Here is an 18,167-nt window from a genome sequence, read left to right as displayed (position 1 = left end):
TAAATTATCTAAAAGCACATTTGAATGACAGATTTTGGAATTAAATCAGTAATTGTTGAATTGAAGAAATCACTTCCATAGTATAACAAAGTGGCAATTTATTTTTTTAGGAAAAGCAGTCTTAACAATATAGTGCAACACAAAGTTTCTAAAACAGAAAAAGAACACAAATCCTAGGCATTGAGTAGCAGCAAGTCTTCTATAGGGATATCTCCGCAAAAGAACAAAATATGACATATGTTGTTAGCACGGTTTTATTTTGCCCTGCGTTAAATCTGATCTTTCCAAAAACCCACCACTTTCTACTTCACATATCTCAAGGTGCAAAAATAAAACTAATTGTGCAACTACCACCAAAGCAGTACAGAGGGTAATTTATTCTGGACATGTTTAATGCAATATGATTGGTTCAACTTTCAGTGTAGCTTTCCTTTCTAATGTAATGTGAAATGTAAATCCTATATTAATGTGATAAATGGTGATTCAAAGCATCATGTCGGTAGTTAAGAAAAAAAGCACACGTGCAAATGATAGTTTGCTGCAGAGTCTGGGCTGAAATTGGAATCCTCCACCTAGTAGACAGTGGAGTAGTGGGTAGCGGCAGCCATCAGGTCTTTCTTGATCTGTCTCAAGAGGATAATGGCGCACCCCAGAGCAGTGATCTGTCATGCACGACATAGAAAGTAGAGGGGAAATAAAGCAATGAATGACCCCCCTTCTGAAAGCTAAGATGAAACTTGCCATACAAAGAGAGTGAAAATATTATCGAGTCTGGACTTGGGTATTTGTATGATATTTTAGAACAGAGTGTAGTGATAGCAGATCATGAACAGGAAGGAAATGGCCTATTTATAAAAGGAAACATGAAAGTGTTTAAAATATATATGCAAGTGCTTATTAGAAAGAAATTCAATTTTTATCATGCCATGATTGGGTAGCCTTGTTAATGTCACTGATGTAACTTGTTTTGTCGTAGTTCCTAATGCAAGTAAAGGTATTTCAGCAGCGGGTTATATAGGTTGTAGGTTATGCGATATCCCAGCTCCTACCAGGAGAAGCTTTTATTTTCAATTGTGGAATAATTGTAATCTGAGCAGACTAAGTCTGGACCACAGTGATATTGCCCTCAGTGAGAGGGTTGAAGAGGACTGGTTCTTGGTCAGGGTTCAAGCTGGAGACATGTCCATGCTGGGAAACGTTGGGCAGGGATGGAGCAGCGTTGGTCAACATGATGTACTGAGGAGATGAGCTGGACACATGAAGCTTCTGATTGAGGATCAAGCTGCATATGAGAGCAATGATCTTTGGAAGGGGTTGGGGTGAAAGAAATAAAGGCAAGAAAATGATTGGAATTGATGAAAGAAAAGAGGGGGACAGAGTTTCAATTAGTTAGAACTTTGAACATGACTTAGCTCCGCCATGAAGCTGTCTCTTAAAACGTGTTTCTCATATTTTATCATAGTAGGATTAATGTTTTTCTTTCCGTTACATCTTGGTATACAACGTCTTTAAAAAGTAACACCATCTCTATCTTTTCTTTACATTTGATCATATCTAATTTGGGTTTAAATGTATGCCAATTTACACGTTAGCCATCCATCCATTTTCTGAGCTGCTTCTCCTCACTAGGGTCGCGGGCGTGCTGGAGCCTATCCTAGCTGTCATCGGGCAGGAGGCGGGGTACACCCTGAACTGGTTGCCAGCCAATCGCAGCATTTACACGTTAGGACTCTAGAAATGCCGTTTGCTGTTACAACCATGGTTCCAGTTGTTGAGTCCTTCGGTCCCTTGAAAGGTGCTATATACTGTAAATCAATCCATACATGTTCTATACTTTGTATCCTCATTAGGGTTGCAGATGATTTGAGTGTGAGGCAGGGTATACCCTGGACCCGTAGCTAGCCAATCGCAAGGCATATAAACAAGCAAACATTCACACTCACATTCGCACGTAAGGACAATTTAGTGTCTTCAATTAATCCAACATGAATGTTGTTGGAACGTGGGAGGAAGCCGGAATACCCAGTGGAAACCCATACAAGCATGGGGAGAGCATACAAACTCCACACAGGAAGGCCCAAATTTAGATTTGAGCCATGAACCTCAAAACTGTGAGGTAGAGATTATCATTGATTTATTTTTATACTTGTGTGTTGTTATTATTGGAGAATAAGATGTGTGAGGTGCATCAGAGATGCTAGGTTTACTACCCCATTTGTTAAGGTTAAGAACGTTTTTAAAGACGAACTTAGTTAACGAACTATAGGTATTATACATATACTGTACTTATACAATGTTAAATTATTTGTAACTAAACATTGCCTATACAATTAAAGGTTTTATGATGGTAACAGTTTGGGCTTTGAAACAAATGAGTTTGTCAATGACAATTTTTTGGGGGACCAAAACAAAAGTATGATTAAATTTACTCCAAAATATTAAGGGTGCAAATGCAAAAGAGTATGTTATGAAAGTATGTTATACATTCATCTTTAAAAATAATAATTTCTAACCTTTTCAGCTCTTTTGTATAAAGTGATGTTTGTAGAAATGTTTCAAATGTGCTACTTACTGACTCAGCCTGTCAAAAGTGGAAAAGGCATATTTTTCAGCCAGTAAATGACCCCAGACAACTTGGCTTACATCTTAAATTTACACCAGGGGTGGGCAAACCTTTACATTCAAAGGCCACATTTAATTATTAAAACATAGATGGACCATGCCATTTGCAGATGAGGTATATAAAAAAAAAATAGTAAAATATGTAAATGTATGTATATTTATTTAATGTATACCTGATTTAATTTGAACTTTTTTTATTTACAATCAGTCAAATAACCAATTATTTAATAAACTAAATGAATGAAGGAAAAACAACATTTTGCTTAACCAATTTTAAGGGAGAAGGTTAAATGACTGCAAAAATATTACAGGACTCTTGATAATAAAAATGTTCAGTGGATCGGATTAAAGAACTCAGCGGGTATGTAGCCCACAAGGTTCGGGTTAACCCTAACCATCCATTTAATACAAATACAATTTTGATACTATATTCCCCGCCCCCCCCGTCCCAATTTGTTGCATGATTTTCAACTTTTAAACATTTTGCTTACCAAAAGAGCTCCAGTTCCAATGAAGATGCCCATCACCATAGGTGCGTTGCTGTTGAAGAAATCAGTGATGACCCCAGGACATGTCTGAAAGCAGACAGCGAACACTGAGCACATTTGGAGAAACGATATAATAGGCAAACGTGAAACCTAAAAATCTCTGTGGGGACCATCTTACACGCATGGCAATGTTCTCGAAGAAGCTTTTTGGCTCGGGGCAGGTCTGTGAAACAGCCTCCAACAACGTGACCCCTGTCACACCACAGCAGTGAAGCTACACGTTGGAGGAAGATGAAGGTGTGTTAAAAACAGATGATCTCTTATCACTGTCGAGTGAGAAAATTTGAGCAACTGATTCCAAATATTTTCTCTGCGTGCAGGTAAGCAGCATCCACTCCACTCAAATCAATCAGCAGTACCGTATTTTCACGACCATAAGGCGCACTTAAAAGTCTTACATTTTCTCCAAAATGGACAGGGCGCCTTATGTGTGCACCGAGTTCCAAAATCTATGAATGTTGTTGTGTGATGAGCGCTCCGCTTGAGTGACTGGGAGCATTTCCTGCCGACACGCTGCTTATATAGAGGAAAGGCGGACGTGACTGAGTACAGCATGCGGATGTGAAGGCGGATGCTAAAGCCACCCCCCCCAGTAGGTATATAGCACCGGTATGTGCATTGTGCAAAACAACATCGGTTTGGCTTAGGACCCCCGAAAACGGCACCTACGAAGAGACACGCTTACGAAGCACAGTTTAAACTGCAAGCTGTCAGTTACGCGTAGGAAAATGGGAATCGAGCAGCCGCGAGAGAATTCAAGATCAACGAATCCATGGTTCGCAAGTGGAGGAAGCAGGAAAACGAGCTTCGCCACGTCAAGAAGACGAAGCTGAGTTTCCGCGGAAACAAGGGGAGGTGGCCCGAGTCGGAAGACCAACTCGAGCAATGGATTAATGATCAAAGAACAGCCGGGAGAAGCGTCTCTACAGTCACCATTCAATTGAAGGCAATAATGCTTGCAGAAGAAATGAAAATAGAACATTTTCAAGGAGGTCAGTCTTGGTGCTTTCGTTTTATGAAATGGTGGCATCTATCCATCCGGGCAAAGACTACCGTGGCGCAGCAATTTCCAGCGGATTACAAGGGAAAGCTGGCCATCTTCCGCTCCTTCTGCAATAAAAAGATTGCCGACAAATACATCCAGCCCAACCACATCACCAACATGGACGAGCTGCCTCTCACTTTCGACATCCCGGTGAACCACACTGTAGAGAATAAGGGGACCACCACGGTAGCGATACGCAGAACGGGGCACGAGAAGTTGCCTTTTACTGTTGTGCTTGGTTGCCATGGTAATGGACAGAAACTGCCACCTATGGTGATTTTTAAGAGGAAGACGCTGCCTAAAGAAAAGTTTCCAGCCGAAGTCATTGTTAAGGCCAATCAATGACGAGGAGAAAATGAGAGAGTGGCTGAGTGAGGTGTACGTCAAGAGACCGGATGTTTTTTTCCACGCGTCATCGTCCCTGTTGATCTGTGACTCCATGCACGCCCATCTCACAGCCGCTGTGAAAAATCAAGTTCAACTAAGACTGGGAGGCAATGCCAAGTTAGTTACGCCACCATATGTGAATGGATTGTGGATGCCTGGGCTAAGGTATCTGCTTTGACTGTTGTCCGAGCTTTCGCGAAAGCCGGCATCATTGCTGAACAGCCCCCCGGCAACGAGACTGACTCCGACAATGACGAGAGGGAACCCGGCGTGTTTGTTGGAGAACTTGCACAGCTGTTCATTTCGGATACAGAAGATGAGGACTTTGATGGATTTGTGGATGAGGATTGATCAAAAAATAACGTGAGTACATTGTTAAATACTTCAATAAAGTACAACCGAACTCGGTTTTGCTCCCGCTGCCTTTTTAAAAACATTGTTTTAGCGTGCATGCATGCTACCGTATGTTTTAAGCTAGCATATGTTTTACCATGCCTGCGCCCAATAATACAGTGCGCCTTATGTATGTGTTAAATACAGAAATAAACCCCGTAAATGAGACTGCGCCTTTTAATATGGTGCGCCCTATGGTCATGAAAATACGGTAATTGTTGTCCTGTTCATCCATGTGTTTGTGGTTGTAGTGGTGTAGAAAAGCACTGCACCATGAGAGCTGGTCTTAGTCCTCCATTGTGTGCTTAAGGTAAGTTTTATTACATAACTGGTGCAAATTCAATAAACGGTAGAGAAAATAAGATGACAAAAATCAAGTAGCATTTTAGAGAAGAGCGTTTGTTCTCACCATCTTATGAATGAACAATAGTGTGACACCAATGCCCGCGTCACTGCTGGCTGCAAACAAAGTATAGATGCTAGTGTAGAACTCCACAACCCTCATCCCAACCTTCAAATGACAGGGAAAACGTTAGGCTTATAAAGGTTAACTGAATTACCCGATTTCTATTTGTTAAGCCTCTCTTTGCTGGTCACCATTACCTCTTCCCTCCATGTGTAAGCGAGCACTCCAACAACGGTCTCGGCAACCGCCAGGATGAACAAGAGAACAGAGAACTGAAAGAGCAAGTTGATATTTATCAGTGTCACTTGAGGATGACTTCACATTGATCGTCCACAGCATTCTATGCAATATAATCATAAAATGCATGGTTTTAATTTAACCATGTTATTAATGTGGTTATTGTTGTAGTTTAGTGGCATAGAATAGCAGCGGCATACTCAGAGCAGTTTATTAATTACTCTATAGGTTAACAGGAAAGTAGGGAGAAAAATGCATTTTTCCCCTTCCACACACTTATTCAAACACAAACTTATCAACAAGTTATAAATTTTTCAGGGTAACTTGTTTTAACATCTGTAGTGCTGGGGCTTTCCCAACATGGTTTTGAGATGATTTCACTTGTGTGTGGTTCAAGTAACTCCTGTATGTTGAAGATGATCACAATTTATTTAACGGACCATGAGAATTAATACTGTAAATAAAGGTACCGTAATTTCTCATGTATAATGCCCATTTTTCCCCCCCAAAAATGTCAAAAGTCAATAGTTTGCATTATGCATTGGTATAGGGGAAAGTGAAAAAAACCTCACACATTTTATAAATGTATGCCGCCATATACAGGTTATGAAAAAGCTGTACACTTTCATTCCAATATGCCACCGCCCCCTAGAGGTTATGAAAAAGGTGTACACTTTCATTCTAGTATGCCACCGTCACCTAGAGGTTATAAAAAGGTGTAGCCTACACTTCCATTCCAATATGACAGGGGTACGTACGCATGACTGCATACATGTCCAGATGTGCTCATAAGTTTACCCTGGCAGAATTTGTGAAATATTTTGTTTTGTTTTTTTAAATACAACTGATGACTGAGCAACAACTATCATTAATTTCTTCATGGTTATGTTTTGTTTAATGATAATGTTTTTCTGAAATGCTTGACAGTTTAATTTGAATCCCTTTAAAATAAAATTAAATGTGTTTCGTCTGGTCCTTCACGTTTTCTTTTAAGAGTTGTACACATGTTACAAATTCTGCCTTGGTGATCAAACATATGAGCACAACTGTGTTTTCTCATTTAGTAAATAAAGGCAGGGCTGTGAATTACAAAATAAGAGCAAGTAAATAAAAAGTATTACGTGTTCAAATAAAGTGCTTAACTTCAGAATAATTATTTGAAAAAACTAACAAAATACAGATAGATAATACTTCATGTTTTGATCATATGGGTAGAAACAAAATCATGCATTTTAAAAATGCATCATACATAGGTAGAAGTGTTTTCCAGAATTTTGAGGTCAACTTTTTAGGTGTGTATTATACATGGGTGCGCATTATTTATTATACAAATTATGGTAATTCTATAAACTTGAACGAAAGGGGAAGGAGATGGCATGGAACAATACACATGCTACCTTACAATATGTTCAATAAATATTGGTCCGGTTACCAAAATGTTTGTATATCTGAACACAAATCACTGATTATGCTATTTTAATAAAGTAAACTTTTATTACTATAGGTTTGTATTTTCCTTCAAAATAATTTTTGGCTACCCAGGATCATATACAGGCGCATCAATACATTTGAATATCATAGAATAGTTTATTTCAGTAGTTCAACTCAAAAAGTGAAACTCACATATTTTATAGATTCATTAAACACAAACTGTATGAAAATAGTTTTCAGAAGGCAGATTCCTTTCCAAGTGTTTTTTGTAATATGCATATTTTTTGAGATGGTGAATTTGGGGTTTTTGTTAGCTGTCAGCAAGAATCATCAATGTAAAAAATAAAATCATGAAAAATGTCACTGTGTGTAGTGAATTTTTATAATGAGCCACTTTTTGGACTTGAACTAGTAAAATAAATTGTGTTTTCCAGAATTTTCTAATTTAGTTGAGATAAACCTGTACTTCGAGTTTGTAATATTGGTGGACATGCCTAGACACCTGAACACTTAAAAACTTTGAACGTGCGTGCAGGGAGAGCAAAGTTCAGGGATAAAGTAATCAAGAACACAACATTCTCACACAAATGTGTTCATTTGTCCAGCTGTTCCTCCCGAGGCTCGATAATACAGGGAATGTGGCCTTGGAAACAAGATAACCTTTCTCTGGATGAAAGCCTCCCAAATCATTGAGAGCTGGCAAAGCCTTTAACGTTTTCAAGGATCTCAAAGTACAGCAATGTTGGGAATATTTTTCTTTGGTTATCTCTTTAGTGTTTTCATGTTACCGCAACAAAATGATATTCATTTTAATTCATGCAAATATAAACAAAACCACGCTGTGCTGCAATTGTGATTGAGAATGTCAAGATACCTTTTATTAAACTGTGGTGAATTGTGGAAAAACAATGTATAATATAAGGCTTGGCAATTAATTATAGATTAATTCAAATGCATTTGTCAGGACTTTTTTAGTTAAAAGCGCATCCCCGCTGACGTGCACTGACTGCAAACAGAGAGGAAGCTAGTTTACAAAAGCAGTCAGTGTTGCCAACTTACTGTATCCGATTTGCTTTTTACATTTAGTGACTTTTCCACCCGCTCTAGCGACTATTTTTCAAAAACGGCGACTAGCGTGTTTAATTCCTGCTAAGAAACAGATAACATGGGGAGAATAATTTCTCGTTGTTTTCCATGAGTCAATCGTGCAGAGAGACATGGTGCCCATTTATATGTTGCAAAAGCAGTGATTTACTGACATGTTGGAAACTTATGACCCGAGCTACAGTATGTGCTTCATAGCTTGTTGCTTTGCATCAGCTGTACAACTAACTCTCTGAAAAAAAGATTGTGGGAGCTAATGTAAGACATACTGTATGGACCAGCCAAGCAATGTAATTTGGTGGCTCATTTTATTATGCTATTTTGAATAAAGTCCTTGTTATTAGCTTTTTCTGTAAACAAAGGAGGGGTGGGGGTGGAATCTGGCATTTTATTTTAAGGCCATGTAGCCCATCCCTAGCACAATAGGTCTACATTAAGTTTAAATGATATAAAAAGCAAAGCATCTCACCACTTGGAGAGCATATTTCTTCTCGCTACAGGCCCCGTAGTCTCCAACCGTAACTACGACCAGCATCACTGTGCCAAGTGCTATCAGTAAAATCACACCTTCATCAAAAAGGAGAGAGCAGATTTAAGTGAATGAAACAAACACACCCTGAGTCAGGTCAAAGGACAAACACCAAACTTACCCAAGACAAATGTGCTGGAGTTGAGGGCAGTTATTTCAAAGATTGGTCTGGTGTTGTTACTGAACCTCAGCCACAGGCCCAGGCCCAACAAGGCAAAACCCAGCACCTGCAAAGCAAAAGCAGCAAAAACGTGTTCATGTGGAGTACACTGGCTTCATATATTTTTTGCATCCTTTTGTATGGTCAGCTGTCAAGGTACACCACAAAAATGAAAGTCTTTGGATGACCCCATCCATCCATCCATCCATTTCCTGAGCCGCTTATCCTCACAAGGGTCGCGGGAGTGCTGGAGCCAATTCCAGCTATCATCGGGCAGGAGGCGGGGTACACCCTGAACTGGTTGCCAGCCAATCGCAGGGCACATATAAACAAACAACCACTCGCACTCACATTCACACCTACGGGCAATTTAGAATCTTCAATTAACCTAGCATGCATGTTTTTGGGATGTGGGATGAAACCGGAGTGACCGGAGAAAACCCACGCAGAGAACATGCAAACTCCACACAGGCGGGGTCGGGGATTGAACCCCAGACCTCAGAGCTGTGAGGCGGACGCTCTAACCAGTTGTCCACCATGCCGCTGGATGACCCCAATCAGACAAAATGCAGGGGCAGCTAGATAAACACCAACAAAACTAAACTACAACTCAAGTACAGATTCGGAGAAGCAATGCCATACTCCGGTCAAGCCAGCCTCCATTCGTAAAGTAGCAGTCAAGCCAGCCGCCCCTAATCTTGTTCATACTAGGCATTACGGTAATAAGTCGCCAACTCGCTGAGAAGCCACCTTCAAAATAAAACTTATTTTGTAATGCCACATCAGATTTGGATGGGACCTCTTTTGTTGAAGACCTGGGGAGGTGTAGTGTGCCCCAGAACTAAAGTGGTGTTGCGATAACTCATAGTTTTTGTTTTATGAATTTTTGAAATCCGTGTTCATGACAATGAAATATACCAATTTCAGGGGACTTTTATTTTGAAATGCCACATCAGATTTGGATGGGTCCTCTTTTGTTGGAGCTCTAGGGTGGTGTAGTGTCCCCCAGAACTGGACTGGTGTTGCGATAACTCAGATTTGTTTTTAAATGAATTTTTTAAATCCGTGGTAATGACAGTGAAATATACCAATTTCAGGGGACTTTTATTTTGAAATGCAACATCAGATTTGGATGGGACCTCTTTTGTTGGCGACCTGGGGTAGTGTAGTGTCCACCAGAACTGGACTGGTGTTGCGATAACTCAGATTTTTTTAATGAATATTTTAAATCTGTGGTAGTGATAGTGAAATATATCAATTGTAGGGGACTTTTATTTTGAAATGCAACATCAGATTTGTATGGGACCTCTTTCGTTGGAGACCTGGGGAGGTTTAGTGTCCCCCAGAACTGGACTGGTGTTGCGATAACTCAGATTTTTTTTAATGAATTTTTGAAATCCGTGTTCATGACAGTGAAATATCCAAATTTCAGGGGACTTTTATTTTGAAATGCAACATCAGATTTGGATGGGACCTCTTTTGTTGGCGACCTGGGGTAGTGTAGTGTCCACCAGAACTGAACTGGTGTTGCGATAACTCATAGATTTTTTTCATGAATATTTTAAATCGGTGGTAGTGAGTGAAATATACCAATTTCAGGGGACTTTTATTTTGAAATGCAACATCAGATTTGGATGGGACCTCTTTCGTTGGAGACCTGGGGAGGTGTAGTGTCCCCCAGAACTGGACTGGTGTTGCGATAACTCATAGATTTTTTTAATGAATATTTTAAATCGGTGGTAGTGATAGTGAAATATCCAAATTTCAGGGGACTTTTATTTTTGAAATGCTACATCAGATTTGGATGGGACCTCTTTTGTTGGAGACCTGGGGAGGTGTAGTGTCCCCCAGAACTGGACCGGTGTTGCGATATCTCATTAAAAATATTTAACAGATTTTTTCGGTCAGGGGGAATGACAGCAAAATATGCAGTTTTCAGAGATTTTTATTTTGAAATACAATATCAGATCTTCATCAAACCTCTTTTCGTGGAGTCCTTGGTGGTCTCTGTCACACAGATCTGGACTTGTCTTGCGATACCAATGGGATTATGTTGGGGTGGCTTTGGCTCAGTAGGTAGAACAGGTTTGAATCCCTGCTACGACTGTCCGCATGTCGAAGTGTCCTTGGGCAGGACACTGAACCCTAATTTGCTCCCATTGGGCCTGGCAGCGCCTCGCATGGCAGCAGTCGCCTATTGGTTTATGAATGTGTGTGTGAATGTGAGTCTTTGTAAAGCGCTTTGGGCACTGTGATGATGATATAAGTGCGCTATATAAGTGCAGTCCATTACCATTTATTTTTCGTAAGATATCAAATAAAGTACATTTTTTTAATGTATCTCAAGATTCAAATTAACTTTGCTGGTTGCATTCCTAAACCGAAGAGCACTGACGTCCGTATTATTGGGAAGCTTTTATTTTGAAGGTGGCTTCGCCGCGAGTTGGCGACTTATTACCGTAATGCCTAGTATGAACAAAATTAGGGGCGGCTGGCTTGACTGCTACTTTACGAGTGGAGGTTGGCTTGACCGCAATAATGCAATGGGGAGAATTGTTTGATGTTGTCAGAATAATTCATGGAAATATGTGTTGTCTTGTGTGAGCCAAAGTCAAACCACCCGCTTATGTGTTCATCATTAGCTAATTGAGCATTCTTTTGTTAGTCAAGTTCACAACGTTAACAATAGCACAGCCATGTAGTGAACACGTTGTTTTGATCAAACGTCCAGTGATTATTTTGGTTTTCCCAATACAAGCGCCATAGAAGTTCATAAAAGAGGGAAACCATTTTGTCTGCCGAAGTACTTTTTGTTGTGCCAAGTCATCAAAACGAGTACTATATATAGGCTAATCAACTGTTTAATAATAATAACAACAATTTGTACATTTCAAAGTCTGTAATTTCTTTACTTTTTTCAGTGAAGGAGTTGAATTACGTACTTTTACAGGAGGATTAAAAAAATATTTTTTTTAACACGAGTCTCTATACTTTTCCATCTCTACGTTTAACATGCAACATTGTTCAAATGTTGGGCGTATTGATGGGGAATACGTGATTTGTCTTTAAGCCTCTTGTGCAATAAGCCTTAGTACTGAGGGGACAGAGAGAGAGAGAGAAAAAAACGAAGTCAAACAGCATGAGCTACTTTTCTAGAGAAACGAAACTAAACAGCGCAGTCCAGCCCACGCAATTGCTTTTTTTTTTTTTTGGTCTCAACTTTCACTTAACATCGTCTATCGATACAATTTTGAGGCCAGACGCAACTTTCAGTCTGATTGATTTACTGTCGAACTGATTATTGCACTTTGTGGTTCGTGGGCTTGATAGTGGCCCATGCAAACCGACTGTGACGACCACCTTCATACATCCCAGACACCTAAATTCGTCTTACCGCAAAGATCAGATTGAAGAGGAACAGGATATATTTGCAAAAGAGGCCGCATCCGTCCAAAGCCATGACTCCTTCGTGATGCGACGAGTCTGTAAAACGTTTTAAGCACGCGGTTAGGGCATCACTTGTAACAATACACACATTTAATATACATACGCAACACACGCTGTTACAATTAAGAGACCATCGTTAGCGTATAAGCATTAAAAAGACACAGTCAATATTTGCCGTACATCATCTGCAAATTATATTCGTGTTCGTGTTTTCTCCCCGTACCTGTGTGGTAAAAGAACCGAGTCAAAATCCTCTACTAACTGTTTCTACTCTAACCATCCAAGGAACGTTAATCCCCGCCTCTTAGGGCGTGTTCAATGATGCGATTGGCCGACACAAAACAAACGATGACGTAGGGCGGATGCGCATGAAAACATCCATTCCAAAAACCAGAATCGTAACGTAAGGAAACAGTAGTGCAGTACAAGTGGAACTCTTAACTTCGACCATCATAGTAGTTGTGTCATCACATCTCCAACTAATCAAAACCGAGATTAAATTAAAAGATGAAACCAAGGTAATATACCAACATAAAATCAGGTTAAAATCACAAAAGGGAAAAGGTCTTGAATATACCGTATTTAGATCCAAGAGCTTCCATTCAGAGCTTTGTAGACAAACAGTAACATTTTAAAATGAGTTGTCTGATTCACAGGAAGCCATGCAGTGTAGAGATTTTAGGACTGGTGTGATGGGGTTCAGTTCTGAGTACCTGTAAGACCTTGTAAGAACATAAACAGCAGCATTCTGCACTGGTGCTTCGTTTAAAAAAAACAAAAAACTAAAACAAATAAATAAATAATAGTGATCCCTCGTTTTTCGCGGTTAATGGGGACCAGAACTGTGAAAAACCGCGAAGTAGGATCCCCCACCTAGGAATTTTCGTGTATGTGTATGTGGGTACCAGAATGTTTAAAATATGTAAACAGTATTTATATTTTACATATTTGAGACAGGCACGGTGGGCGACTGGTTAGAGCGTCAGCCTCACAGTTCTGAGGACCCGGGTTCAATCCCCGGCCCCGACTGTGTGGAGTTTGCATGTTCTCCCCGTGCCTGCGTGGGTTTTCTCCGGGCACTCCGGTTTCCTCCCACATACCAAAAACATGCATAAATTGGAGACTCTAAATTGCCCGTAGGTGTGACTGTGAGTGCGAATGGTTGTCTGTTTGTATGTGCCCTGTGATTGGCTGGCAACCAGTTCAGGGTGTACCCCGCCTCCTGCCCGATGACAGCTGGGATAGGCTCCAGCACGGCCGCGACCCTAGTGTGGATAAGCGGCTCAGAAAATGGATGGATGGATGGATATTTGAGACAGGTGGCACGGTGGACGATTGGTTAGAACGTCAGCCTCAACAGTTCTGAGGACCGGGGTCCAATCCCCGGCCCCGCCTGTGTGGAGTTTGCATGTTCTCCCCATGCCTGCGTGGGTTTTCTCCGGGTACTCCGGTTTCCTCCCACATCCCAAAAACATGCATTAATTGGAGACTCTAAATTGCCCGTAGGTGTGACTGTGAGTGCGAATGGTTCTTTGTTTGTATGTGCCCAGCGATTGGCTGGCAACCAGTTCAGGGTGTACCCCGCCTCCCGCCCGATGGTAGCTGGGATAGCCTCCAGCACGCCTGCGACCCTAATGAGGAGAAGCAGCTCAGAAAATGGATGGAAATTTGAGACAAAGATTACAACAGTACACCCATCCATCCATCCATTTTCTGAGCTGCTTCTCCTCACTAGGGTCGCGGGGCATGCTGGAGCCTATCCCAGCTATCATCGGGCAGGAGGCGGGGTACACCCTGAACTGGTTGCCAGCCAATCGCAGGGCACATACAAACAAACAACCATTCGCACTCACATTCACACCTACGGGCAATTTAGAGTTGTCAATTAACCTACCATGCATGTTTTTGGGATGTGGGAAGAAACCAGAGTGCCCGGACAAAACCCACGCAGGCACGGGGAGAACATGCAAACTCCACACAGCCGTGCCGCTACAACAGTACACGTATTTACTTAAATCTTTAATTCTAAAACCTTATACAGTAATTAACATTCATCAACATTGCCTTCTGAGAGAGGCGAAGAGGCTTGCGTTGGTGGCGGAGGAGAGGCTCTCACTTGACTCGTAGTGGCTTTAGGTTCACTCAGAGACTCTTCTGCTGGAGCCGCTGATGGTGTAGCTGGGGTTTACCTTGGAGAAAAACATGGTGAAGGGTAGTTGTTGTCTTTGTTTTTTCTTTTGCTTCAAAATTCCCCTGAACAAGGACATAACCCCGTCTCTTATTACATGGAGTTACTACACATTTCGCTTCCTTATTGAAGCAGTTTTGCGGATGTTTGCGTTCTCTTTCGTGATGTACCGCACTGTAGATTCATTCACGCCATAATGGCGTGCCACAGATGCATAACGTCTGCCCTCTTTGATCATATCTAAAAGTTTCACTTTTTCACTGCTGGTCATCATCTTCTTCTTCCTCTTGGGCGCCCGGGAGGTAGCTTTCGCAGGGGCACAGCGCTTAGGCGGCATTGTAAGGGCTTAACTAATCCCAAAAAGTTATCGCTTAAACAAAAAAAGTTAAGCGAGACAGTCAACAGCGAGGACGAGACTGGCAATACACAATAAGGGAAGATGCTGGGTGAGGCTGCAATGATGCGCAGCCAATCAGCTCACGGGATAACTCCATTCATGCTCTTATTGGTCGATGTTGCGCCGGGAACCAATTACGCGCCTTGTATGAGTGTCGTGGCATGTACAGTACAGTACAGGCATGTACAAAGCCTCTGAGTCAACTCATCTCTTTGTTTGGCATACAGGGAAACCTTCTCTCTCGTGCATCAACACGAAACAACGCATCTTTCCGCAATATGGCTGCTGATATGGCTGTATTTTTTCATTTTTATTTTTTGATGAATTTTCTTTTTTTTTATGAATATTTTGGAAAAACCCGCGAAGCACTGAAGCCGCAAAACCACCTTTAACCAGCTTTTCTGTCTCGTGCGGAAGATCTTTGATTCTACAGGTTTAAACAGACTTAGTCACAGCTTTTAGGTGACTTTTGAAATTCAAGTTTTTTTTTTTAATACAATGTTAGTCACAGCTTTTAGGTGGCTTTTGAAATTCAAGGTTTTTTTTTAATACAATGTATAACATTGTATAACATGTATAAGAAAACAGTGAAAAAGTGGACCAATGAAGCAAAGATGGAACTTCAAAGCTGTTTAGACTGCACAGACTGGAGTGTCTTTGAAAATTCAGCTGGCAGCCTGGATGAATATATGGACACTGTCACATCCTATATGGACACTGTCACATCCTATATCAATTTCTGTGAAGAGGTTTGTGTACCACCAAAGTCATTTCGCACATTCAACAACAACAAGCCATGGTTCACTGCCAAACTTAAGCAGCTTCGCCAAGCTAAGGAGGACGCATTTCAAAGTGGGGATAGGGCCCTGTATAATCGAGCTAGAAACCAGCTGACTAAAGAAATTAACATTGCAAAGAGGAACTATGCAGCAAAGTTGGAAAAACAGTTTAGCGCTAACGACTCTAAATCAGTCTGGCATGCATTCCAATCGCTGACAAATTACAAGCGACGATCCCCCCAAGCTGAGACCAATAGTACACTAGCCAACGACTTGAATACCTTCTACTGCAGATTTGAAAAGGACACTTTCACAAAGGAAAGGTTGTGCCCTTTCTCCGCTGCTCTTCTCTCTCTACATGAACGACTGCACCTCAACGCACCCGGTTGTCAAACTCCTGAAGTTTGGAGATGACACCACTGTCATTGGCCTCATCAAGGACGGTGACGAGTCTGCATATCGACATGGGCGGCTGGAGCTGTGGTGCGGCCGACACAACCTGGAGCTGAACACGCTCAAGACTGTAGAGATGATCGTGGACTTCAAGAGGCATCCTTCGCCACAGGTGCACCTCACGCTGTCCAGCTGCCTTCTGTCAACTGTCGAGACCTTCAAGTTCCTGGGAATTACAGTCTCTCAGGACCTGAAGTGGGCGATCAACATCAACTCCGTCCTCAAAAAGGCCCAGCAGAGGATGTACTTCCTGCGGCTTCTGAGAAAGCACGCCCTGCCACAGGAGCTGCTGAGGCAGTTCTACACAGCGGTCATCGAATCAGTCCTGTGTTCTTCCATCACAGTCTGGTTTGGTGCTGCTAGAAAAAAGGACAAACTCCGACTGCAACGGACAATTAAAACTGCTGAAAGGATTGTCGGTACCACCCTACCCACCCTTGAGGACTTTCACACTGCCAGAACTAAAACAAGAGCGTGCAAAATCCTCTCAGACCCTCCACATCCCGGTGACCAGCTCTTCCAGCTCCTTCCCTCAGGTAGGCGCTACCGATCAATGCAAACTAGAACTAGCAGACATTCCAACAGCTTCTTCCCTCTTGCAATCAACTTCTTAAACACCTAACCTAAAATTGCATTGCAACATGCTGGCAATTTTTTTGTCTTGAGTCTGTTATCACATTACTGTCGGGCCAATTATATATTACTCATGCACTCACTGTAGTAGTCTCACCACACTGCACTATTTGCATATCTGTTGTTGACCAATACTGGCCACTCATGCCAGAGTAGCATCTGCTCCATTTGCACACTGACTGAGGAGTATCTGCAACATTTGCACAATCAACATTGTCCCAGATTATCGTACTACTCGCTTGAAGTCTCGGCGTCCTTTGCACAATGGACATTGCACCGGACTATTGCAATATTAGTCATTTGAACTGGTCTAAGTGCTAGAGGACTCTGCATCTTTTTTCACAATGGTCCAAAAAATCAAATAAAAAATGTACCGGCATTACCAGATAACTAGCAACCCTTTATTGCTCAGTAACTGTTTTTCTCAATGTCTTTATGTCTCAAAAAGTGTTCTCTGTCAATTGACTGTCTGTTGTCGTACTAGAGCGGCTCCAATTACCGGAGACAAATTCCTTGTGTGGTTTTTGGACATACTTTGCAAATAAAGATGATTCAGATTCTGATAATGTATGAATATGGATGTTAAGCGGTACGGAGAATGGATGTATGGATAGTGTAGTAGTTGTTCACTTGCCTGACTTCCATGCAGGAAGCGTGTGTTCAGTGACATGTGAATGTCACTTTATGTCTCAAAAGTGTTCTCTGTCAATTGACTGTCTGTTGTCGTACGAGAGCGGCTCCAACTACTGGAGACACATTCCTTGTGTGTTTTTGGCAAATAGAGATGATTCTGATTCTGTCTCCTTATGTGCCCTGTGATTGACTGGTGAGCAGTTCAGGGTGCAGTCTGCCTTTCACCCAAAGTCAGTTGAGATAGGCACCAGCACCCCGCGACCCTGAACAGGATAACAGTCTGTATTTAGAGGCCTGGGCGAGCTGAAGGAAACAAAGGCTTGGCTGAAAACCTCAATGCAAGCTTAAAAAAAAAGACATCCACGCCCCTTGACCACTCCACCCCAAAGTCAACAGTCACCCATGATACCCTGGGAGATGATTCTTTCAGTCTCAAAATCTGTGCAAAACATCTGGTTCCAGTCTTAACACAGATCTTCAACTCCTACTCTTGCAGCCGCACGTCATCATGTCATTTGCCAAGAAGCCTGTCATCGCAAGACTGTGGCTCCAGGTCTGCTGTGCTAGCGTCTATTGTCATGAGGTCTTTTGAACAACCTATGTTGCATCACATGACACTGACTGGAGTCTTTAGGACTGGACTACAATCGAAGCCTTTCCAAAATTAAGGGTCAGTTTTTATTGCATGGATCAAGTAAATGTTGTCACTGATGGTGTAGTGGTACACTCGCCTGACTTTGGTGTGGGCAGCGTGGGTTCAGTTCCCACTTAGTGA

The 18,167-nt window shown here is 41.7% G+C and overlaps 1 protein-coding gene across 3 annotated transcripts; it reads right to left on the bottom strand.

Annotated features, from left to right (window-relative positions):
- Positions 1-78: 78 nt before the first annotated feature.
- zgc:65811 (uncharacterized protein LOC393524 homolog) lies at positions 79-12,631 on the bottom strand. Of its 3 annotated transcripts, none has more exons than XM_061749949.1 (9): positions 12,533-12,631; positions 12,257-12,345; positions 8,824-8,929; positions 8,643-8,740; positions 5,599-5,673; positions 5,405-5,506; positions 3,289-3,384; positions 3,114-3,197; positions 79-1,302 (listed from the first exon to the last, which is right to left on the bottom strand). In XM_061749949.1, the coding sequence occupies exons 2-9, from the start codon at positions 12,320-12,322 to the stop codon at positions 1,099-1,101; spliced, it is 831 nt and encodes a 276-aa protein (XP_061605933.1). In that variant the 5' UTR covers positions 12,323-12,345; positions 12,533-12,631; the 3' UTR covers positions 79-1,098. The 3 variants fall into 3 exon arrangements, with proteins under 3 accessions (XP_061605933.1, XP_061605935.1, XP_061605934.1); XM_061749951.1 differs by having other exon boundaries at positions 79-662; positions 12,533-12,629; XM_061749950.1 differs by having other exon boundaries at positions 12,490-12,537.
- Positions 12,632-18,167: the final 5,536 nt, after the last annotated feature.

Source organism: Phyllopteryx taeniolatus, chromosome 16 (genome assembly GCF_024500385.1).
Source record: "Phyllopteryx taeniolatus isolate TA_2022b chromosome 16, UOR_Ptae_1.2, whole genome shotgun sequence".
Taxonomy (NCBI): Eukaryota; Metazoa; Chordata; class Actinopteri; order Syngnathiformes; family Syngnathidae; genus Phyllopteryx; species Phyllopteryx taeniolatus.
Note: the sequence above shows the minus strand (reverse complement) of the source record. Positions and strands in the feature narration are given on the sequence as shown.